This window comes from Homalodisca vitripennis, chromosome 5 (genome assembly GCF_021130785.1).
Source record: "Homalodisca vitripennis isolate AUS2020 chromosome 5, UT_GWSS_2.1, whole genome shotgun sequence".
In the NCBI taxonomy this organism is placed as follows: Eukaryota; Metazoa; Arthropoda; class Insecta; order Hemiptera; family Cicadellidae; genus Homalodisca; species Homalodisca vitripennis.
This window is the reverse complement of record NC_060211.1, coordinates 106,056,484-106,083,602: the sequence shown is the minus strand read 5'-3', so window position 1 is coordinate 106,083,602 and position 27,119 is coordinate 106,056,484. Positions and strand designations below refer to the sequence as shown.

Genomic DNA, 27,119 nt, shown 5'->3' with positions numbered 1-27,119 from the left:
TATGTGATTATACTAGGTGTCTTAAAAGTTCCACCCCCTATTATCTTTTTTATAAATAGGGAATTATTTACTTTGGGGGATGTTTATATGACTAACCGAGGAGTTTTTTTATGTATGAAATATTTGAACCACCAAATGAGGTGTTTTGAATGCAAATTAAAATTTTTAAACGTGACCCCTAGCAAGTGGCATTTCATTTTAAAGGCACTATCAAAAGAAGAGGAATGGCACAAACTAGAGGTCTCTATTGTTATTCTACCAAATTTGGTAGAGTACGTATTTGAATTGTTTTATGAAACCCCCACAATTGAAGTACTCCTCCCGCAGGTATTTTCTACGAATAAACCTTAAGGCCACGTGCTTATTCTCATAGCCTCAACATCTTATTTGTGGAGTAAGCAGAAAAATAGCGTTTCTTCATCTGCAACGCGAAGTAAATACTTGTGTATATTGTAAAACATGATGTTTCTATCTGCTGTCAACATCCGTCAGATGATTATACGAGAATTCCTCAGCTAGCTAGCTTTTACGTGGAAGCACACACTAAAGATATATCTATAAGTTTTTATTGTCTAAATGTTTGATTCTTTATCTGTGGTGGAAGCCAATGACCGATAACAACAGTTAACCGATTTTTTACACTTGAACTCTATTCATTTGGAGTGTTGCAGGATGGTTGGTTGCATCGAGAGAAGATAATTTAGTACTTTTATACGATTATAAATTAAATATGTCATTCCTGAAATGTATACATATATACTGTAAAACCATCGTCACTGTCTTATTTGTGTAGGCCTGAAAAAGATTACCTAAATTGTTTTTTTTTTAATATCTACAATTATTCATGGAGTGATCAAAACCTGGGAGTGTCGATGGCCGAGCGGTCTAAGTCGTTGGACTTTGGGTCTGAGTTAGAGATGGCGCAGGTTCAAATCCTGTCTGTGACCGTTGCACTTTTTATCAGTACTATCAACCTCGTACTGTATCGACTCTCCCCCTATTCTGTTTGATAAGATCCTCGCACAGGCCAGTGGCCCATATATATATATATATATATATATATATATATATATATATATATATATAATATAATATATATATATATATATATATAAAAGAACAATGTTCTATTTATTCCGTCTTCATAGGAGGTATCTGTTATTTTTTCATAAGAGTACGTGATTACTTCTTTAAAGTTAAATATATTTAACACGACCGAACACAGAATGCACCACTGTTATTCTTGATATTAAGGAGATGCCTAGTGAAACGTAATCAGTTTTCGTGTAGCGATTTTCTCGCCCTTCTCCACCAGTTGAACACACGTTCACGCCCGTGGGCGAATCTGTGTATTAACCTTGTTTGGATGTTCTTGTGTAGATGAACAGATAGGCCTTTCTTAGTAATAAGCTATTTGACTGTTCTGAAAGTGTTAATACTTTTCCAAGTCACAGTTATTTAAGACAACTAATCCTAAAAAATAAAATAAAATATGTTTACAAAGTTTACATGAAAGATAAACATTTCGGCATTTTTGTATAGATTCCGAAATAAAATGGCTGAAGATAAGAATGTGAATTTTACACAGGATATACACAAGTTTTAGCGAAATTTATTTGTTTTACAATAATTATTTATGACTTAAGGAAATAAAATAGTTTGTTTGAAACATGGAATGAATACATTACGTGTTTGTTTCAATAAACATATATTATTGTAACACTTCTACCTCATATAAATGTTATTAATATATCCCACTCCATTTTTATACTCGTATTATTACATACATAAAAAATTGATATCGTTATCTTTACCCGTTTGACTTTGGGTCTGATAATAGATGCTCCAAAATATAATTTAAATGCTTATAATTCCATCGTGAAGTGATCAAAATCATACATCAAATTTTTATATTTTCCTGTCTTTAGATAAGATATATTAAAGGGTTGTGACTTGAATTTTGTTTAGTTGAAAAAATTAACCCAATAGATAACCGACTGCTCGACCTTGATTAAATAACTTCTGTTTATTTCAGTTCTTTTTGTATTTTGTAAATTTGGTATCGTTAGTATTGAGATGGCCTATTACTGAAATAGTTTTGGAAAGTAAAAAAGTTATATTTTCATGAGAATTGGCATGTAAACTTTAGAGCCTGTATTACTACAAAAGTGGCTAAAATAAAAAATGTTTGCTTTGGACAGTTATATGAAATAACGTAAATAATACAACTGTTTCAAATTTCAACTCTGTTTCAATCCAATTATTTTTAATCGTAAAGAAGTGTACTGCAGAAAGCAATCGCAATAATTCATTTGGAATTATATTAAATTGTTGCCAAATTACTCGTATCAATCGCTTCTTACGTAAGAAAACGTCGAATAGCGAAAAATGTAAGTGCTGTTTGTTACAAAACTGTACGTGATAGAATTTGTTCACTATTAATTGTTCCCGCAATCATCGCTTAAAATACTTTAAAGTTCACTGATTATATTTTATAAAACTTCTATCGCAGACCCGTGTTATTAATTGAATAATTATGTTTTTGTGTGGTCTACTTATTCATTTAATATCTGTTGACGTATAAGACAAAATTTGTATACAATATGTATAGTAAATTATTAGTAGTGTCCAAAAGTAGTTTCTCCTTACAAACTCGATAACAATATGGTTCCAATCAGGTAACTTGTAGGCCTTAATTATAACATGGGAATATAAGTAGTGGACCTATATGCACGTCCATGCATGTTACACATAATGGTACATGTTGCACATAATGGTACATGTTGCACATAAATGCATATTGCAATTCTACAAGCATTTCCTTTACAATTGTTCAACATTACCTGAATGCTTTCATTATCACTCTGGCCGTGTTTGTTATATCTGAACTAATTAACATATTATAATTAGCCTAGTTATATAGTCAGTTACCTTGCAATAAAAGTTTCAGTAAAGAAACCCGATTTCTTAAACAGTGATTACATTAATTATTGTGTTGGTATTATCCTTTGTCTGTAAACTGCACGTGTCATGTCTTACACGACTTTATTTTGTGTTCAAAATATATTCAATATAATTTAGAAACACCAATTGTGTTAATGTTTGTTTCAAGGATTGTATTTTTGAACTATTAAATTTGTTAATTCTAGTATGAGTTAACAATTGCTCCAATTTAAATCAAAACAGTAATCATATTTGTAAACATTTTCATATACTTGTTTTACCAATAGATGTTTTCTGTGAATTACGAAACCTAGAATTCTACCCTATCTATTGTTAAAGAAGACGGTAAAAATGTTTCTCTTGAAATTTTCAGAATTCTTCAACCACAGAAAACATGAAACACAAAGCCTCATCAGAACACAATCAATAGTGCAATCCTATGAACAGACTTCAAACAACTATTTACTAGATATAGCGTAACTACTCTTGGCGAATTGTAACAGAGATACGGTGAAGCGACTAGGTTTGTATTGTCTTTCAGTAGTTTGAGTTAATACCGCCAACTTATCTCCCAATGTATATCCCGCAATACGGGTTCTGAGGTTTTACCTCGGCAAACCTCTGGAAATGTGATAACCAGATTTGGAGAGATCTTCTTCATTGTTTCCACTAAACTGCGCTCAAAGTTGAGACAGACAAAGGCATGATATAGTGGGGATAATTTCAAAATCATCAAATTACTACTTGAAATACCTACACATTTTTGTGGAATTATAAAAATATTCCCTATTGTTCTTAATGGAAGGTTGTGACTATGAAATTGTAAAACAAAATCCAACCGAAACCCAGTTGCATGGCTTTGTGCTCTAACCGCTTCCCCAATCATTGGGATATCATAAGATAAGTTGTACACCAGTGCAAAGAGATCTTTTACGTATTTTCGCTCTTGTCTGATATGTTGCGAAATGTTATTACGTCATACCTTTTAAGCACTGTTTACTGTTAATTTTTTTTTTGAGTAATCAGAATTTCAAAATATTTACGAATAACCCAAAAGCATGAAATAGAAAATTAGATACAAAACATAGGTAAATGAGCTCCTAAAGTGTTATTTTGAAATTTGTTTTTGTAGAAGTTCTGTATTATATAATGGGTTTACAACACTATTTAAATTTATTGTAAATTTTAGATAGTAACTTTTGTATTGGATATATGCATTACAGCATTGACCAATCACTGCATACTTCATTGCTAAATTGTACAGATAAGTGTATATTTTTACTAAAACTTTTAATAATCATATCAAGATGTTTCCTTAGTCTGTGCCCAGCAGAGTGGATGCAGAAAAGGTTGAAATAAGGGGTGTTGTTACTATCAAGCTTATACTCTACGCTTTCAAGAGAGTGGTTAAATTAATTAAACGTATGGCTTGTACTGTCACAGAACATGTGGTTACATTTATCAGACTCCTATTTATGCTATTATATAAAAACAATTTTTTTTCTACTTACCTGATTTTTTTCCGTGAACTTTTATTTAAATAGTTATTCTGCTATTTTGGGCTATTTTTCAAGACGAACCATCAAACCAGGGATCATTGTAATTCTTGAATTATTATTAATGGTGTAACTAACCCAATACATTTTGTTTTGTGTCTATAAGTTATTGAGCTATAAGGTCATAATTACGGATCAGATTTTATTACGCAGGTTATCACATCGTAATACGGAATTCGATTAATATCGATTCTAAATTTTCTAAGGTGAATCTAGTGAACTTTATTATTATTTTCACTTCAGCAATATTAGGAATTCTGTATAAAAGAAACAGAAGGTGAAACTGACGATAGCAAACGCTCAGTAATTTTTACTAAAAGGTTGTGTTTAAAAATAAGTTATTAATAATTGAAAACTCGGTAAATTTCAAAAAGTTGAGCAAAATTACTATCTTCGTTACAACTTTTCTTCAAAAGGAAATAAAGAAACACAAAATGTCCTACTTTATTGTTGGAGAACAATAACTTTAAGAAGGATAACTTAATTCCTTCAGTTATTACTTCTTTCATTCTTCAATATTTACTCCAAGAGAATTTTCATAAAGTTTTTTGAGAGAACTTTCTCAGTTTAATTAATACAAATTAAACGACCTCATCAGCTGTCATCTTCTCAGTTATTAACAACTTCCAGGCATTATTTGAATGGGAACTTTAATGAGTTTTAAAATTAAGATGAGTGGGTACCTCTTCCATGGCTTATCTTAAATTTTAAATTAACTAACATTTTGACACATTAAGGTCACGTTGACCTTCTTCTTAGGTTATATATCTTTTTTATGTTTATTTCTCTAATTTCCTAAATGGTAGCCTACTCACTTCACTTCCATTATAGTTCAAAACTTCAGTCAAACAGTTTATTCTAATCGTTCACTAGGAGTAAGAAGTATGCTGTCCCTGGTAGTTAAATGGCTCAAGGCTCAACTTATCTCCCCAGGGATCAGAGTTCGAATCCTGAGTTTTCTCAATATTTTGCACGACGACATGAGCAGTGTAGATGTCACCAATTAGTGTGATAAATGATTCAGATTCAAAGTTTCAGGTTGTCCACAAAACTAGTAAAAAAGAGTAAAGAGAATACACGAAAACACTGAAAATTTGATCTATCAACATAGTGATTTCCAGTAGTAAAAGTACGAGTAACTATTTAATACCTAATAATAATTAGGACGTGTGTTTATAAGGAATGGAAGTAAATTTTGAAAATGATATCAATAGAAATAAAATAACCATTATTATGTTGTTTGATAACCTTACTCAGACAAGTTTTAAACCGAGCTGCCAAGATTTCAATCACTGCAAAATATAAATGTAAATCTTGATAATTAACTATTATAACTTTTGAAACATTATTTAAATATTAACCAGTTAACTTCCCTGCTTTACTAATCGGAAATTAAAACTATTCAAATTGCGCTAATATTGCTTTCCTTTTTATTTAAACCCGATTGTAACCATATTATTAATGGAAAATCGTAACAAAGTTCTATTAACATATCTGCAATAAAGGGTTTTTGGTATGTAGTTACAATTGAGCCACAAATTGGTCAATAAACTTAGGTATAAATTGTTTATTTCAAAACATATTTGCTATTTCAGAGCGCATGCTCAAAACAAAACTCGGCTATGATGTAAATGTTTAAAGCCAATACAGTTATAACAGTTTGATTTTTATGGCATTTACGTAAATCATTTCACGTTTTATTTTTCTGTCTACATTGCTGAATACTTGATCCGAGAATTCCGATCCTGTTCGAGTAGTTCTGTTTAGTAAGATTTGTTTTCTATCATATCTGTGAAATGATGACGCTTATTGGAAAATTTGCATTGTACTTTGTGAAGAAGGCTGAAAACAAAAGGTAAATTATATGAAGGAACGTCAAAGTATGAAAGGAAAGTAGAATAGATACAGAATATGGATATACAATGGGTACGGTCAACATTATTTATTATACTTTCGTCTTGGAATCAAAAGGAGAAGGTCAGTTTATGTCTCCATTGTTACATTTTTAAACAATATTTAGAGTTTATTTATTAAAATTAAAAAAAAAAAAAACTTAAAAGTACAAAGCATTGAAATGAGTGTTTGTTTTATTTATTTTTGTAAAATTAATATTCATACGTATAAAGCCAAGCTGTCCTTACCTTGTAAAACCATGCAAACAATAACATTTCATGAAGTACATAGTAGGAAGAGACGATTAGCCTTAGAAGATCTCAGAAAACTGAAACAACAGGATTACATAAAGACTTCATTTTCATTAAACATTACTGAAGAAGCCACATAAATATTGAACCCTTAATTATTCACACTTGAGACTAGATCGTAAAGACAATCTGGTAAGAATAACAATGACCTTTGTTCCCTATTTTCTTTGTTAAACAATGAGGACAAAGGACGGTGATCATGCTGGTCGAAGGTTACACAATCGAGTTTCCTCATGGTAAATATTACTGAGCTTTGAAAAAATAGCATTATTTACTGTTGCATTGTATTGTCATAAACTGTACGCATGTCTAGTAGTTTGAAATACGAAAAAATTTGGAATGAATTAATTTATGAATATCGTAACAAATATGGAATAAAGTTTACATCCCAGCATAACCTATATCACGTTATCTTACGATAACTAACTGAACGGTACTATAACAAGATGCTCGTACTCGTAATCAGTCATTCTGATGTAAAAGTACGCATCGTTAGAGGATTACTTAGAAAAATCTTTAGAATACTAAGTGAATAATTCGCCGAATAATAGATAACCTCAAAAGTGACTGACACATAAGATTTTACCTTTAAGGTTTACATATTTCACCTCTATATACTGATAAACGTGTTTTACTTATTACTATTTTCTGTTAGTAACGCTCACGTTAATAAGTTAATTTTTCTTTTTGGATTCTCTGAATAGTAAATATGGCAATGATTTATTTAACAAAATTCTACTATTTAATATAATTAGTATTAGCTCCATATTATTGGCTGAGCGTCAGTGAAGCAGCTGAAAATGTTTAAATTTGCCTGTTTGCACGTTATCTCGAAAACGATCTTACCAATAGACTTTACATTTTGCACGAAGTTTCATTTATATATATAAGGAACACTAAGTTCCGTGATGCTGCAAGTCACTCCATAGCATTTGACTGAGCGGAAGCGAATAATTTATTGGTCTTATGGGTAGCCATGATGACGGAAAGAAAATATCACAATAAATAAACTGAGTACAATCATGATTTTTAACATGTGACTTAGTAACACATGTTGATATGATCTAAAATTTCGCATGCAGCCTAAGTGAAGGTTATTTTACGTGACAAAGGAGTGACGTACTTCTGCCTTGCTGTAACTAAGTATAAATATTTTATTCAAAAACTATTTTCAACATTTGCAATTTTTAAACAATAAACTAGTTAGATTTAAATTTCATGTGGAATAACAATAATAGATTCTGAACGTAATTTATAATTTTTATTTCGATGATATAATCACAATGCGTAATATAAATAATCAAAACGATATTTATGGATTATTTGCAGCGAATGAGAAACTTTAAAATTAGTTGTGCAGGAAACTGGCTGGAACAGTTCGAATCATTCACAGTGAATAGTTCAGCCGCTACGAGACCACGAGGCCAGAATAATTAGAATTGTTTTAGTGTTACTTCAATACCTCTTAAACTAATCGGGTAGGAATTTGAAATTATTAATTATATTCCAATCTCCCTTCTAACTTCCCCACTTTGTTGTACAGTTGACCAGGATAAAGCTGTCAAAATCAATGCAACTACGGAGGATCAAATTGACACAGATCCATCCGATTTCCCCTCGAAGTGGTCAGAGTGAACATATTAGTGCAGTTGCATTAACACGTACGCCCCTGCCACCTGTGCCTAGATTGGCACTATTCTGCCACTGACGTATTGATGTTGTAGCCAAGCATTAATCATGTATACTGCAGCTGCAATAATGTTTACAATGTATGATGTGTTCGCTACAGAGGTTAGAGAGTTTTACAGATAATTTAGGTTCAGCCCGGACTGTTTATCATATTACTCCAAGGAAGGATGATATAATTAGGTACGCTAAAAAACGTTCTAGAATAAAATGACTTATCACAATGGTAAGCATTAAACTATACATCAGTCATCCCTAGCTCTGCCTTCAGATTATCTTCAAACAAAAAAGAAAAAAAATTTAACAAATTTTTAAATGATTAATGCACAACTATCAAATCTGCTTTAACCTTTTTTTTACCCGGCAGGACCTTTTCGTGTCGGTTTCTTTCCATACGATAATTCTTGAAAGAAAGGTCCTTACGACTTCAAGGTTAGTACTTGGGTCCTCTTGGTCCAAGAAACAACTCTTTTGAGTTTGGGTTCAAAGGTTCAAGGTGAAAGGTATAATATAAAAAATAACATTTTTACATTGCTCATATGGGTAACTATGATGGCAACGAACAAGTTGCACAATAAACAAATTTGTAAATGAACTGAGTATAATCGTGTAACTATTAATCATGATAACACGTGTTTAAGTTACTTCAGTTACATTCTCTTGGATCCATCGATACTTCCTTGTATCGGTTCATTTAAACATAAATGTTGGCCGGGTCACTTTAGATATCAAGAGATTATTCTGTCATCTCTTGTTTTCTCTCAAAGCTTCCTAACATTTAAATTGATCTTTGATCACTGTTTTAGATATTTACAACTATTTAAACTAGAATTGTCTACGAGCCTTGTTAACATTTTGCAAAGTTATATTACAATTTATGTAACTACGTTATATAAAGTACAATACGCCAGGATTATCCCGCGAGGCAAACAATAAAGAGTGACCTCTAATATTAATTACAACACTGATACTGGTATATTTTATTAATATCGTAAATTACATTTCACAATATCTCTTGTATTATAAACTCCCTAAAATTCATTTCACAAAACAAAAATAACGTGTCAGTGTAATTGTATTATTATTTGGCTAACTAGCCTATGTATGCACACACTAATTAACAACATTCCGGACTTCTAGCCAGATTATTTTAACTCTGTGTTTTAAATGTGCCATTGAAATGGGGTTTAGAAACTATTGGGGTTAGATAGCGGTCTCGCATGAAATGTAATTCCCTTCTTATTATTCTAGAAAGGACGATGTTATACTACGTTAAGTTCCACGGGCATCATGTTTTTCAAAACATACAAAGGTAAACTGAATCTCACAATTTATTTTGCTATAGCCATTCTTCACTCCGCCGAGAACCATTGAACACTTTGAATTATTTGAAGCTTTTAAGAACATATATTGAAAAGAAGTAACTAAACAATTTAATAAAGTATTACTTTATGAGTCAAATTCATTTTTAATTACTAAAATATAAGTACAAACCTGCGACAAGTCATAGATTTACTTTGGCTGGCCTAAAGACCCATCGTAATTATACAGGTCTTCATGAAGTCTGTTAGAAGTTAAGTCGAGACACAATGTAAATGTGGACTGTCAGGGAGGGGGAAGGTGGGTTGGAACTTCAAAGTCCTGACAATATTCCTTGTGACACGGATGAAGAATCACATCGCCCCAGGCAGGCAATATTGCAGCATACGGCTCAGGCTTCTCGAGACTAAACAAACATCATATGTACCAATAAGTATTACTCTACTTGATACATGTCAAATGTCCTATAGTAAATTTCCATTAATTTATTAGAAATTAAAAAATTGATTTCCGGTTCACATCGTGTAGAAAAAATGCCAACACTAAGTCCTGAGTAAGCGCCGCTGCAGATAACCGTCTTCAATCAACAAAAGTAAAGTCAAACTGTTCCATGGCAAGGCCAAACATCTCAAAATCTTTGTAATTTTTGGCCAGAAAATTTCGATGACGTCACAAAATATTATTACTTGAGCAATATTTATTCAGAACTCGATTGGTCCTTTTTACGAGAAATCGTTTCTATTCTCCGAGATTCTATTCGTTTCTATTCTAACTCTTGTTAGAATAACTTAAGAATTTATCAAGTCCTAGATACTTCAAATTGGTGCGTATGTTTCTCTTGGTTAAAGGAAAACCCCGATTGATTTTGGAGTCAAAATATCAAAGAGCAACCAACAAAGTTGTCACTATAAAGATTATAAGGCTATGCGCCTGATTAGTAGGCAGTATACGCAGTGCAGGTAACAGTTGGTGTTGCAGGCACCAGATAGAAGGCGCTAGGCGCTTCTGACGCGAGGTTCTGTCAAATTATTCGATACTCCTTTGTATTGGTTTATGATTTTTTTACATCTTTTATTTTATTTTAATTTTAAACACATAAGTACACCACACATGTATCCGCTTTCTCGATGGAGCTTATAGGCTGCTGTTGTACTGAACGCCTATTTACCAACATATAAATGGCTGCCATGGATACAATCATCCTACTCACAGGGCTGGATTTACATATGGGCTGAATATGAGATAGCTCAGGGCGGCAGAATTTAGGGAGCGGCAAATTTTAGGAAAAAAAAGTAAAAAATAAATTATTCTAAAGTTAAAAATATGTGAAACATTATTTGTAATCAATTTGTAAACATAACAATTTGTAAATTGGAATGGTTTCAACAATCATTCGCTTAATATATTCCATTTATTTCGTAGTCATAACATAATGAAATATGGTATGTTCTGGGACGCGACAGCATTCGCCCGCAAGTAGTCAGCCGATAGCTCTGGACCTTTGGGACTTGAAGGTATCGTTATTATTTGCCGAGCCCGCCGGCGCCGTCAGGCCAGGTTGCAACATCTCATATTTTATGGTAAAAGCTAGAACAGCAACTATAAAAAGTGTAACTTCAATGTTGAAAATTCAACCTATTTTATTTGAGTTTATTATAAGCTTAGTCAAACCACCGCGGTACCAAGGTAAGCCTACATGGTTGGGGGGGGGGGGAGGGCGGATAGCCCCAGGGGCGGCAAATCTTCAAATCCGTCTCTGCCTACTCAAGATTAGCAATAGTTCCCTTCATCATAAATATCAAAACAGGCAGTCATTATGATGTCAGTAAAGATCAATATACAATATCAACGAAAGCTGGATACAGTCCTCTCAGCTTCAGGTGGCAGAAGCATGTTATTTATTGTACCTGGTAAATCCTTATGCTTCATATTGTTTCAGAACAACATCGAAGAGGCGCTGGAGGTGATACACGACATCTCCACAGGAAACATGGGCACTCTGTGTGTCAGTGAGTTGTACCGCAGTCTGACCGCTCACATCAGCCCCATGCGGTACGACACTGCCAGGCAGAAGGCTGATCTCATCGCCATGCTGCTGCAGGATCTGGGTATAGCTCATCACAATGGTAAGACATCACAGTCAGTCATCTCTAGCCTCTATCCTAATTACGAACATGAATACGTATATCAGAATAAATATGAGGCGTACTATTAATACAATTACTATAAAGTATAAAAACTAGAGTATTGCAGATCATGAAGAAAAAAAACTCTGGTGAGTGTAAGTTAAATAATTCTCAGAAACAATTTGAATAAGTATAATTTACAATAAAAAAAACTATGGATTTATATAACCTCTACTAAACCCTCCTCACAAAAAAATCTTTATTTTAGATATTTGCCATCAACAGTAGTGGTGAAAAATGTTATGGCTACAATGTATGTTGTTGCATTTAGAGAACTCAGAACAAACACACTGTAGAAAATGAGAAATTCAGATAACAGCTAATACAATTAAAAATTATAATATTTTCAACAGTCTACTTCGAAACATTTAATAAGCAATGTGTGTTTTCAAAACATTTCTTGTCATGCGCGATCTTATATCAAATTAGTTATGTAGCAATACAAAAATTCAGAAATAGATTTGTTAACTATGTTTAGTTTAACAGGTTTTAATAACAGTTCATAGGCTCTTACAAACACCCTCTTCTGTAACAAAATCACTGTAATTTATGTGATATTTCCATTTTATAGATACTATAGGACCATATACAGCCAACTGTCTTTATTTACTATTGTTCATTTAAATTCATTTAAATTTTCAACTAAATATTATCAAATAAGGCTATTATTATTAACATTTTGAATTACTTAGTTTATAATAGTGTTACATATATATGTAGAAACACCGATACCAAATACAGAATTTATATGCACCAACATGTATTTAGCACCAAAATATTAATGATTCATAATAAAAAAAATACTGTGTGTCTGTTAAATAATATTTACTAAATATGTATTAATAGATATAAACATAAATATGTCTCTAATGCCATAGACTGCCTTTTACTTCGATGTTTCTTGTGAGGCCTGATCACTCACTTGAACCAGTGTGAATATATGTCTTTTAATCCAATTTTAGGCAAGAAATTGAGCGAGATTATAAATATTGCACCAGTTGCCTGTAATGTGACTGCGTGAGCAGAGTGTTGTTGATGCTGTAGGCTTGCTAGATGCTGTGGGCCGCACTCTGCTGGTGTCAGACCGCCACATGCTGTCGACACGGGTACTGGCACTCAACGCCTCTACCGGCCACCTTACCAGCGTCGCCATCTGGAGGAAGGCTACCACAGATTCCCACGAGATCGTAGATCTGGGCGCTCGTCGTGTTACAGATGACATGCTGCGGCCTGGGGCACGCCCTGACCCCAGTGTGCCCTGGTATGTGGATGCTAAATGTTAAAAAGTCAATATATACTCTGTCCGGTAACCCATAAGTCGTTAGTTGACGCTGTAGTAAAACTGGTCGAGATAGTTGTAGAGGGACTACACAATACACAAACCTCCTTAGGCTTGTTTCTCGCTTTATATAAAGCGTTTGACTGTGTTAGTCACAAAACATTTCTTAATAATTTGAATTCTCGCGGGATTCGAGGACGGCCACGTCAATAGCCCCAGTATTTTTTAGTGACAATCCGTTTCAAACAAGTTTTCAAAATCAGCATAGCTACGACATGCAGTCTCACAGGCATCAATAAGCATAATTTTGTTTTTAACGTACGTCAACGACATTGATTTGTGTCGGTAGACAAAACCAATTTCTGTGTCAGTGAAAAATTAACTTTGTTAAAACAACACCTCTTTAAAGATTTGAATACTTGCGTTCAGCGATTCAATCACATGAATCTAAAAACCAGCATTGCAGAAACAAACTGTATAAAATTTGCTCTGCGCTCTATGGACCTTGACTGTGGTGGAGCTGTCATGTTGGACGACATCATGATTGAGGAAGTCCATAATCTAAATTCCTAGGAATACAGATAATACCAGTAATTCTGAGTGTTTAAAATTATCCTCAGGAATTTATGTCGAGAAAGTTGGTTAAATACTGCCCTACTCAGGGTGGCGTATTATATACTGATTTACCCACATTTTATCCTAGTAACACTGTGTAGGGTGCTGGCGCAGGAAACAAGATTCTAAGAGTATTCAGGCTTCAAAAAAAGCAGTTCGGGTAATTGCTGATTTGTGACCCAGTCATGCAAACCAGGATTCAAAAAGCTGCAACAGTTGATTTCATCTTGACCTATGTTTTACAAACAATACTTTTCTGTCTCCCTAAATGCCCCCTCTCAAAAGGGGCCGTGATGTGAACGAATGTGAACCTAGAGACAGAGCAATTACTGTACTGGGAGATGATGAATACCTGCCGTCACGAAATTTTCATTTTAACACCAGTTAACCAAGTTCCATAAAAAAGTGCTTTTTAGCATCCTAAGAATTTTATTGTGCGGACAAGGTTATGGTATTTAACTGGGAGACTGCCTAGTTGAAAACAACAGGATGACTGCAGTGTGAATCTACTAGATAATGAATAAAAATGGATGAATGTTTACGTTTAATGTTACGTTTAAGTGTGATATTATGAATCAACAGCTACATTTTAAATTAACTTGACGATGGGCATGCATTATAGTATGTATAATGTTTACTGGCATTGATTAATCACAACTTGATTGATTGGTAACATGTATGCGAGGTTTAGACCCATTTCCATTATTTATTCCACAAATGTTATGTGATGATTTTAAATGATTTCAATACATTTAAAATTGACAAAATATTTGATCTAGTTACTAGTCGTTACCTGCGTCTTCGCACGCGGTTTTTTTTATAATCACAGCCCGTAGCTTACATTGTCAAAACACTTTTGATGTAGTATGATGATCCTCTATGATATTTTCAGACGTAAGTAGGCATACGATCAGTTTCATATTATTTCAGTGTTCATGGTTAGACTATCAGAGGTTGAGGAACTAACTCTTATGTCAAATTTGGCGTGTTTAGGAGTATTTCTGGTCCAAATCAATTATGTTCCCGATACCGCGACTGAGTTTGCCTCGATGCCCTCATCAAGAACGAAAAATTCAGCTTTTAATAATAATAATAAGATCCAAGCAAAAATTATGTAGCAAAATATGGGTATTACTGACACCTATCACTGTACTTATCTTGGGATCCAATCTCTTATCATTCAATATAGTTGGTATTTCTTAATTCGGAGAGGGATTCGTCCCATTATCCTCCTGGATAAGCCTTTGATATAGTTTATTTCTTAATTGTAACCAAGGTTCAACAAGTCAACACCTCAAACTTAACTGTTATATAGAAATAGTTCAGAATTTTCCACGATAGTATTCTCTACAGATAGAATCTTTTGAGGAGGAGGTTAAAATGCTTTTTGCGCACACTAAGAGGCTCGTTGTCCACTCAATAGTGCCGGACTTTCGTTGTCTCACGGACTACCGGCTAACCAACCCCCTTATCACCAAGGACACTAGGCTGGAACTGTTTGTACATTACTTCGGGCCAGACCTTTGAAGTTACGCCACTACGGCTTTCCTCGTCGGGGAAATCAGAGAGTTAAGGCCGATCGAGGTCGACCTTTTTCAAATTTAATTGCTTTATAGAAATAGTTCAGAGTTTTTTTCCATGGTAATATTCTTTACAAGTAGGAATAGAAAATATTTCAATACCCATTCAATATGTATTCAATTCAATAATGTATTAGAATATTATATTTAACCGTAAGGTTAGAATTAAATTTCCATTACTTGGGATTACTCAAAATGTTTGTATTACTGAAAGAATGTACTTTATTGACCTAAAATTAATTACATTCACTACCAGTAAGGTAATACTGTTGGACAGAGAAGTAATAACAGATCACGGCAAAAATGGGTTACAAATGTATAGTACGAGTATTTTGATGAAATAAAGACTTATAAGTCTTTGTAAACTATTCTATAACAATTTCTATCGATTTATTCAGACAGTCCTAGAATGGTTTGTCAGTATTTTCGTGTTTTACAATTGTGAGTTTACTGATGTACCACTGTTACCTCAAGGTATGAAGATGCGCAGACCAGCCCCACACTCCGCTCCCCAAAGTTCATGTCCAGCCCAGACTTCATGGCGTACCGTGGCTGGTGGACATTCCCGTACTACTCTTGCCTCACTAAACTCTGGATCATGTCCTACAGTGTGGTAATTCCTCCCTCTCCTAAACACGGGTAAGAAAACAATCATGAGTGGGTGTTTTTGATGGACTGGAAGTTCGGGCATTAAACACCTTACATTTAAAGTACCTTCTTCACTTTTGAGAGCGAGTCAAGTGGTTTCTTTGTTAGACATTCCACAACTTGTTTCACGTTCAAGAAACGGATAAATGTTTGAACTAATGAATGTAATGGAATTAAATTTTTTAATACTCATTCATACTGTAGACTCATATAATTATAGAGTAATTATCAAAATATCCTGTTTGTTCAATGAATTTTTGATGTCTTATAGATATATCGAAAGAATCGTTGAGTTACATTATGCATTAACTTAATATTGTATAATACTATATTTTGTGAATTTTCAGTTAAGTTCCAGTTCACCTTCCTCTTTGCCCAGCGTCTGGAATCTGACGCTGTCACAGATTTGACTTCTGGAATTTGGAGTCATGTCTGTCTGAAGAGATCCTAAGAGTCTTAACGATGATTTTGAGCTTCTTGTCGCCGACTTTTTTTGGATCTCTTCAGACGAACCTAACTCCACATTCCAGGAGTCAGTCTGCACCAAGAGGAAGGTGAACTGGAGCTAAACTCAACATTCAAAATGAATCAACCATTCCCGCAGTAGCTATTATATTTTATATTGCTCTGTTGGTTATATACAGGCTAACGATTTAAATTACTGATATTTATTTTAAAAAAAGTGTATTTATAGTTTCAAATCTTTGGGGCCAGAATAGAAGATAACATAGCTGGATGATTACATAAACAGAAAACTTTAATGATAAAATCACTAAATATCGATAGATCCTATTTTCCAAACATAAACCAGTGAAACTCCCAGTTTTTAGACAGGTTTTTTATAACCTTGGCTGGACTTTGTTAGACAGGGTACTTTACACAAATTTATAAAAAATATATACATTATATTCTTATTAGAAGGAGAGTATACTCTGTATTCTGTATGGTTCGAAATATCTGAGAAATTGTTTGATGCTTACTTATTCCTGCTTGAACTATGTTTTAGCATTTTGAAACTTTCCGACACTCCACAAACATATAACATTGACACTAGGATTGTGAGGATTAACATGTTCAACAGCTGTAAGATGATGAGCTCTGAAGATTAACGGTATATGCATAGTTCATGACGTGTTGACAGTTAACTAAAGCGTGCTTCATTTGCTGAGTTACCTTTGCATTTTGTCTTTTGTTGTGTAGGCTAGTTCCATTTATCGTATTGTTTGTTAATAGATTAATTACGAGCTAAACAATGTAACTAATTTATTTTAAAAATGTATGTATCTGAATTCCAAACCCTTCCCAACCCAAATTCCACCCTTTGATGAATTTTTATTTATTAAAAAAAATGCCAGTAATATATTTGTCCACATTTAACAGCAGTGTATGAAATATGAAATTTTGTAACTGTAAAATTGTTTTACTCATGACTGTTACGTTTCTGTTTATTCACTCAAGTACTATCAACTACGAACTTGGATATCACAGTAAATAATTTCAAGGGAGAGAGAGGGCCGTCCCGTATCATTTTGTCCAAAGGCCGTCAAAGCTGTCAACATCTTTTTCTTTAGTTACGTAGTTATATCATTCTCAGGGTGAGGAATAAGCAATTGACACTAATATTATTCACAAAAGGAGTCACTGTTCTTTAAATTCGCTATAGTGTTTTACTTAATGCAATCTGTCTTTAGTTATAACTTCGTATAACTGTTATAATTTACAAATGAAAAATACTTAAATGTATTTTTTATGTTTAAATTTTAATACTTAAGATATAAAAATAGTTCATAAGTTGGTATTATTTAAAAGGAAAATTACTTTCCAGAGTGAAAGGGCTGCTCAGTTTTGACGTGGACGTGTCTGGGCTAGAGGTGAACCAGTGCGACTCAGGTCACGACCTTCGACAAGTGCATGTCTTTCGAGGCTCACACAAGTGCCATAACACAACCCAGGTAGGAACCCATCTTGTAATTTACAGACATCTTTTGATCTCACCCATCGAAAATTTATGTCCTATTAGACTACGAATAATTCATTGTTGGAATAGATTATGTTATTATTTGAACCTCCTATTACTCAAAATTGACGTTAAAAGACATATTATGTCCTGGGACAATTTTAAATTTAGCTCCATAACAACAACATGGACATGTTGACTTTATGTACTATCAAATATATCAAACAATTTTACATTTTTCCTCGTAGGATTATGCGTGGCGTATTTTTAAATATGATTTTAATTTTAAAACACTAAAAAACCACAATTTTAGCTTTGTGTGGCAGCCCTTTAAACATCATTAGTTGTCTAAAAACGAAAGAACTCACAAATAAAAATTGTATTATTGTAGTGTTTGTTTTTAAATAAATAAAAGAACTCCAATAAAAAAAGGAGCTTTCACAATGTACGATCAATACACTTTTTCTAATTTTTCTGGATGCTTTAATTAGTTATTCAGAACAATATTTCAATCTGTTTTGTGCTTCATAGTTTATTTAATATAAAAAATTAACTTTACAAGAGAAACTTGTTAGCTTTTTGCCTTTGAGCGCGTTAATCAATTCTACTTTCAGAAAAGTGTGTAAAAGTGTTTGAAGTTTAACTTTGTTCTTACGGTGTAACACTGAAGGCTGTTTCAATACCGAAGCCTCGTGAACAATATAAGAAAATTGATGAGTTCCAGAGGTGCTGAATAACTCATTGTGTATATTCTATACAGCTATTTCAAAGACGATTTCAATTATAAAATTAAAAAGTAATTTCGTGTTTTTAAAAAGATGTACAATTAAGATATATATATTCAGAATTTTTCAGTTTGAAAAAGAATATTTCACATGTTTACTCCACACACTTAAAATTTAATCGACGTTGAATATACATGTGAAGATATAATTATTTAACAGTTTTCATAATATTGATTTTTAGATATGTTTCTAGACCTAGTTCTAAATATATGAATCGTTCTGTACTTTTATTCTATTATGGATTTAAATTAGTTACTTTGTATTACCTAAATTTTAAAATGTATTAACCTAACACCCAAAACCAAGTTATACGTTTTAATTTTTGTTCAAAATTACAGACCTAGACTGAAAGCTATGGGGTAGTCATGGTTACAGTTTGGTGGCCAAACCAATCGTCATTGAGAGGGGCGGAAAATCTTGACCTCGTATTTTTTAATATTATATGATGAATATATTTATTTTACAAATTATAGAACAAAAATCGTAGAACAACATAAAAATATTTATTAAATAAATGGTCCCTTTGGCCCAATAACATAGCAAGAAGTTGTCCCCACCTACCATGTCGTCATTTATAATAAAAATTAAATAATATATTAAATTTCAGTAATTATGGTATGAATTGCAGTCGCCTCTGGGAATACCTGCAAGTAGAGTTTCTGTTGTAATACAAATTCTAAAAGGCAACAAATAAAAACAAACCCAGAATAAAAATGATAATGCGATACAAGCTGATGTCTATTTTATGACTATAAAATGCTACGATATTCGTACATGTAATTTTTTTAATAAAGGGTTATAAAAGAATAATTAAATGTAGACTACGATTCTAAATTACAACTGTCTTGGTACAAGTTTTAAGTGCCACTTTCTACACGTAAGTCCGCCAGCGACATCGTGCGCCGCGCCGTGACGACCGACGTTGACCCGATCTGAGTTTTGTCCAATGTCAGGGTTGGGTGGACGTAACTACCAATTTTGCCAAATTATCATTATTAAATCAATACATGAGTGGTTTTAAGGTATCGACCATTATGCATGAACAATTAAACACACTATATTTTGTGCTATAATAGGTGTATGTGTCTACTCAGTCCCACTATGTAGAAGTTAACTTCACAATTCCTAATGACAAGTTGGTCATGCTATACAAGGTGTTTGAAAAGTCTGGGTACGGCTAAATATTTTACAAACCATAACAGATAACATCTATAAACTTTGCACAGTATCATATGGCTATGTAAACTATTTTTCCTTGCTATTACCATGACATGCCAACCATGGGGGGACGGCCCACAGAGGAAAACATGGAAATCTTAAATTAAAGCATGGGTCGAGTGTACCTCATTTGAAAGAGCACACTTAGTAGAGTTGAATGCCGCAAACCGCATCTCAAAAGGTTTATCCAATCAGAAATGGCGGGTTGTTTTAAGTACACATTGTGAAGTACATTATGCACTGCAATTTCTGACTGGATCGTCGTATTCTGATGCGGTAGGCGGCGTTTCACTCTACTGACCGATGTGTTTTTCACTGACTTTTTTTAATTAGCAAATTATGTCATAAATTTATAACACAATAAATAAAACTAAAATGGATTCGTCGTCTTTATGTTTATGAATTAACATAGTTACACATTAGCAATGCTATTTTATTCACTATGTGAAAATACAATCTTAGAACAAAGTACTTACTTATTAATAATTTGCAACTAACCTATTATTTACAACCTTTTATTTTATAAAACGCCGCCTACCGCATCAGAATACGACGATCCAGTCAGAAATGGCAGCGCATAATGTACTTCACAATGTGTACCTAAAACAACCCGCCATTTCTGATTGGATAAACCTTTTGAGATGCGGTTTGCGGCATTCAACTCTACTAAGTGATCTCTTTCAAATGAGGTACACTCGACCCATGCTTTAATTTAAGATTTCCATGTTTTCCTCTGTGGGCCGTCCCCCCATGGTTGGCATGTCATGGTAATAACAATGAAAAATAGTTTACATAGCCATATGACGCTGTGAAAAGTTTATAGATGTTATCTGCTATGGTTTGTAAAATATTAAGCCGTACCCAGACTTTTCAAACACCTTGTACCGTATATAATTTATTATTAAGGATCTGACAGGTCTTTCTTAAAATTGTTCCACTGTCTGTCCGTCTGTGGTACAGCTCTTGATAGAGAGGTCCTAGAGACTTTACATTTTGTATATAGCTTCTTCATAGTCCACGGAAAAAGGGTCAAAAGTTTAAGAGTGGTAACGTTACAGACCGGGAAAGTTAGTAATCCGTGAAACCGTTCGGTAAAAACTTTCGGTATTGTGAGTACATCTTTCATGTCCGTCGATACTCCGTTGAACCGGTTTATTTTTATCAGTATTAATAACAACGATGCAATCAAAACTAAAAACAGCTGTAGAGTTTTTGTTTAGGTTTCAGAGAGGCAACTTCAAAGCTATAAGAAGACATTCGTGCGACATATCGTTTAGTATTTGAATTATTGATAATAAATAGCTATTTCGGGTAGTGTAGGGCGTGTAATTAACCCACATACCATGATTTTAAACATTTTGATTTCAAGAATAACCAAATGACTATATTTTTTTATTAATTTAAAATTTCCAGCTTGAAATATGTATAGCTAAACTAGTCCTGCTTAACATGTTATTGTATTATTAAAGCCAAAAGTATTGTCGAGGTAGAAAGCAAGCAAACTCTACTGTTTTCATAATTATGTACTATGTGAGAGTACAATCTGTATGTAATTTGTATTCCAGTGTGTTTACATAAGAAGAGGCAGTGGAGGCTGGCATAGAGGGAGTTACACTTGTAGATGCAAAACCGGCTACTACTCTCCCCAGAGGGAGTTCAACGGTACATTAGTAGAAGGTGAGTTTCCCGAGTTTTGTTTTTCTTTTCAATTTATACATTTCAAATTTGGCTCACGTGACTGTCGTTTGTCTGTGAAGATGTTAAAGAAATATCAATGTTAGGTTTTCCACATTTAGTTTTTTCTGTGTCCAACCAATGTGCCTAATCAAAACCTTGAAGTGGAATTCTATGTTATGTTTCAGCCGCTTGGATTGAAAAAAACTTAAACGCAAGTACAATCTATGACGACTTGTACCAATGCAGAAAATGTGCACCAGGCTGCGCTGCCTGCAAGGGCCCTTCTCCATGCCTTTCTTATTACAACTGGCCATTCAGGTATCTTGGATTCAAATACATATATATGATATGATCGAGTAGGCTAATTACATGTTTTGAATAAATAACCTCAGTACATACATACAAAATTTAAAAGGCGCCTAAAAATGACAAAGCAGAGAACATAGATACAATAAAACTTGAACTTCAGCAGTGACCATCAAAACTTTCGTAGGATTTGTTGTAGGCCTACTGCCTGAGTCTTTTCGATCCAAAAAAGTTAAAATTTTCGGAGATGGTCTCATATTGCCGACAATGTCAGACTGCCAATGAGCAGCTGTATTGCAATGAATTTAAGTCAAGAAATAACAACATATAGGTCAAGAAATTTCAACTTACGATGTAACATGATGTTTTTTCGACTATTAAGGGTATAAAATAAACAGTTTGAAAAGATAAATATGTCTTATTTTACTAGGCGAAGTTGGGTCTAAGATGCCCCCTCCCTAGGTAAACTTCTTGAAGGTGGGATCCGAACTACCCACCAATAAATGATCGGGCAGGTGGGCTGCTTGTAAAGACAGGATCACTCAATGTGCACCCGTCCAAAAAGCAGCCACGCTCAGCGTTGCTTGACTTGCGATAACCGTGCCGCGTCGTACCGCTAGACTACGCCATTGGAAATTAAAATTTTATCTTTTACTAAAAAGATGTATTGCATCAAAAATTGAAAAACACGTCATGATTTTATATACTGAATCAATAACTCGTACGCGTCTGACTGTTGAGCGCTTAAGACTGTCATATGAAATTTGAACAGTCATGATGAAGTTAAACATGATTTTTCCGGACTTTTGCCATCGTTCAGTGAAACAAAAAATCAATAACACTACGTTTCGAAATCTGCAATCTGTTCTCTTCTTCAGGTAAATAACTAATCTAACATATAATTACAAACTAAGCTAAAACAAACAAGTCATACCTAGAGCGTTGTGACACGCTTAAGTCAGTCGTAGGTGATTGCTCGACGAATGCTGACGTATTGTGACCTGTATTCTGTAGTTCAGTGTTAATAATTAGTGTTGTTTAGTTTTGTATTAAGTGCAAGTTTTAGAGTTAGTGAAGTTGACACACAACATGGTGGTTGTGATTCCTGACTTAGGCGTGTCACAAAGCTCTGGTATGATTTGTTTATTTTAGCCTAGTTTGTAATTATGTGTTAGGTTAGTCATTTACCTGAAGAAGAGATCAGATTGCAGATCTCGAAACGTAGTTTTATTGATTTTTTGTTTCACTGAACGATGGTAAAAGTACGGAAAAATCCTGTTTCCTTCACAATCCTTCCATCGTCGAAAATAAACTTCAAACAAAGAATGGTGAAGTTGTTTAAGACAAACGTTATATTGTAAATCAATTTTGGTTTGAGGTTAAGAATTTAAATTAACGTGTGAGCAAGAATTGAAAATAAGTGCTGGCGAGGATTTATGGACATATGGGGAGAGCAGCAAATCAATGTTTCTCCATTCACATAACTGGCAGCTGCTGTAACTGATGTGTCACTTGGGACAGGCTCAGGTCTGGGACTAACAGGGAACCTGAATCCATCGCTGTAAATAAGGGCAGAGTTGAAATGTATTTCAGTTCTACATGTCCACTCCAATCATTCACAAATATGTCTGAATAGCATGAGAGGCTGAATTGTTCCAGTTACCTCTCATTTGTGACTTCCGCTTGCTTTAAAAGTGTCTACTTCCAATATAGCCTTTCCTAAGCTTTATATGACATAATAGCCAACAAATGAATATTGATGATTGGACATGGATAAAAAACTTTAAGGTGTATTAATTCTATGAACCAACTAGAGTTTGATGTGAATTTTATAAGAAACCACAGTATTATAACAGGAAAAAATAACTGTAGAAACAAGTACATTGATTGAACAATAAAACATTTTATTTCAGTTTATGAAATAATAATTTGCAAATCTGTCCATCTTTCCACTAATACTATTTTCATTTATGTTGTTGGCCTTAATTTAACATTATATATAACACAATTTTAAATAATATAATCCATTCTCTTAGTGAAATATTTAATAAAATTTATAGTTTATACATACATTTTACAATAGTTTTTATTTTATGTTTTTTTGTCTGTGTTTTAGTACGTTTTATACACTACAATTAGAAAATAATATTATAAACAAATCTATCTCAATTTTTTGATCATTTGTCTGTCTGTCTGCACAAAAAATTTCATTTATTATAAACAGTTTAAAATTGGTGCAATTTTGTAGCCATTTCATTTGTTAAATAACCAACTGTAAAATTAGACATAACTGAGAGCAAAAGACATACTATGGAAAGATGTCAAAGCAATAAATTTGTGCAACGGTAGTTGTTTCAAAACTTTGATATTACATTTCAAAGAAAACTTTATACAAAACTAATCACTTGAAAACAATAAATTATCTAAAACATGTATGTTGCATTTATTAAGATTTAATTGAAATAATGGAGTTGTGGACCTATTTTAAGAAATTAAATAACATTTTGTCTTTTCTGGACCATTTTTAATGTGTCTGTAATGTTTTGTCTATTTTACATGAAATTTGATATAACTTTTTAAAATTCCTTCTACTTTGAAATTGATAGAAAGTATAGTGATATGGGTTTACAAGCTATATACTAGGTGGCATATGGGTTATCATAAAACACAGAATATCTTTTATAAAATCAACAAGATTATTTTATTTTGTTTTGGCAGAAACATGATGTGTTTGTTACAAAACATTTAATTGAATAAAGTGAAATCTATGAAATATTATTGGAAGAAACTTAAGTTGGTGACAGTACCCAATTTAGATTGTTGTTGGTAGCTGTACCACATGCAACAGCTATACTAATTTATGTGTTAAGTTTGGTTGAACAATAAGTTAAATACAGTAGCTATATAAAATTATCATGCAACAATTGTTTACAGTTTACAAATTTTTAAGTAAAAAACATAAATCAGTAGACAAGAGGCAATGATGAAAGGAACAAGTTAGTGAAATGTATAGGCATATTTCTAGGACATCCTGTAAAGTAAATAAACTATAATGGTTAACTGGAATGAGCACACAAGGGCTGAAGCCCGAAAAAGGCATAAATTAATTATTGTTTTATTTACAAAAGTTAATAATTTAGTTTTTTTATTGGATTTTGGGGGGGGGGGGGGTGGGGGGGGGGGGGGGTGGGGGGGGGGGGGGGTGGGGGGGGGGGGGGGTGGGGGGGGGGGGGGGTGGGGGGGGGGGGGGGTGGGGAACTCACAAAATTTTATAAGAATAGCGGAAATTTCATCTATTCCAGCAGAAGAAGAAGATTTCAGAGTGTGGACAGTATTGAGAGTTTCGTGATGAATTAGTAGGTAGACGAATTGAGAGAGAAATTACTGCGAGGTCCTGGTAAGATGGTTGTTCCAGTTTCAGATTGTCAATTGCCTTTAAGGTCCTCCTCAGCGATTTTTGTAAAAGTACTCATTGAAGTACAAGGAAACAGAGGAGCAGAAGAACTTAAGACAATAGCATATGCGGATGACATAATGATATGGGAAAATAGGGAAGAAGAGTTTAGAACGAGAGTTAAACAAATGGGCAAAAGTGGCGAAGAAATATGGTTTAGAGATGAACATACAAAAATGTTAAAGTAATGAAAGTAGAGAGAAGGGATGGAAATAACAAAGACGTGTTAGTTGAAGGAAAAAGACTTGAAAAGGTGAAGGAATTCTGTTATTTAGGAAGTATCATAACAGATAGGGGCACAATAAGAGAAGAGATAGGAAACAGAATATGGAAGAGTGGAAAGTTTTTCAATATGGTAAAGAAGATTGTGTGGAGTTGGAAACATTGGGAAAGAATCAAAAGTATTGATGTATAAAATCTTATTTCCAACCAATTTTATTATATGGAGCAGAGACGTGGACGTGGACTAAAAATGATTTAAGCAGATTGCAAGCTGCAGAAATGAGATTTTTTAAGAGGGATAGAGAAGACTACAAGAAGAGATAGAATAAGGAACGAAATAACTAGAGAAAGATTGAAGGTAGTTTCACTGCAAGAGACAATGGAAGGAAAGAAGAATACAGTGGATGGGGCATGTGAAAGAGGATGGGAGATAATAGAATGCCTAGAATAGCACTGGAGAAGGAGGAAGGAGGAAGAAGACCAAGAGGAAGACCGAGAGGAAAGATGGGAGGACCAAGTGTGGAAAGACATAGAGAGAAGGGGACTACAGAAAATACAGGTGGATGAAGAGGAGACCTGGAACGATAGACTAAAGTGGAGGAGGCTGTGTACGACGACCCGTGAGAACGGAAACGTCTGACGATGATGATGATGATGACTCATTGAAGTTATTGTCTAACATGTCAATGCCATCCATTATCTCACTCCTACTAATTTATTTCTCATACCATATGTTGAAGGTACTTTCTAAAGGACCTTTCATTATTAAATTTATTGTTTAGCAAATAGCTTTGCTTTTGATGGTAGCTCTATTTATATAAGATTCATTGGCAGATCTTTTCAGCTTAAGGTCATAAGCATTTTTTGTTACTACAGATTCTTCTCTGTTCCTGTCACATTTAAGTTAAAACAAATCTGTTTTTTTTTGCTTCAAGGAATTGCCTCCTCAGAAAATTAGTAGCAGTTCATGCTTCTCTTATGTTGTAAGAGTTTGCCTCAGACAAGGTCTTAGGGCAGGCAATGTCCAGGGCAGTTGTCAATGTATGTGAAATAAATGTGTTGTGTGATGACATTGTGAGAATAGTTAAGTCTCTGAAAAATGGAAAATCGCCTGGGATTGATGGTTTGAACTCTTTTTTAGTTTAAGCATATCTGCTCAAGGATAGCTGAAGTCTTTACGTTTATTATCAATTTAAGTTTTAGGCACGGGAATTTTCCCTGAGAGTCTTAAAAGGGCTGTTGTAATACCAATTTATAAAGGTAATTCGCGCCCAAACATTTGTTCAAATTTCCGCCCGATCTCATTGATTTCAACATTTTCCAAAATAATAGAAAAAGTAATGAAAGAAAAAACTTATTAGCTTTTTAAAAATAGAATAGATTTTTTTAGCAATAATCAGTATGGGGTTTAGAGTCGGAATGAATACAGAACGGGCTCTTTTAGACTTTGTTAGCAAATTAAATGAAGGTATTAATAGTGGTA

The 27,119-nt window shown here is 33.7% G+C and overlaps 1 protein-coding gene across 1 annotated transcript in view; it reads left to right on the top strand.

The window, feature by feature from the left end:
* The window catches only part of LOC124363571 (probable G-protein coupled receptor CG31760), a 100,304-nt gene that overhangs the window by 58,639 nt on the left and 14,546 nt on the right, over nt 1-27,119 (top strand). Inside the window, exons 3-8 of the mRNA XM_046818826.1 lie at nt 11,649-11,835; nt 12,940-13,156; nt 15,844-16,008; nt 17,843-17,969; nt 21,543-21,654; nt 21,840-21,972. Coding sequence (XP_046674782.1) covers nt 11,649-11,835; nt 12,940-13,156; nt 15,844-16,008; nt 17,843-17,969; nt 21,543-21,654; nt 21,840-21,972 — 941 coding nt within the window. The remainder of the gene's footprint in view (nt 1-11,648; nt 11,836-12,939; nt 13,157-15,843; nt 16,009-17,842; nt 17,970-21,542; nt 21,655-21,839; nt 21,973-27,119) is intronic.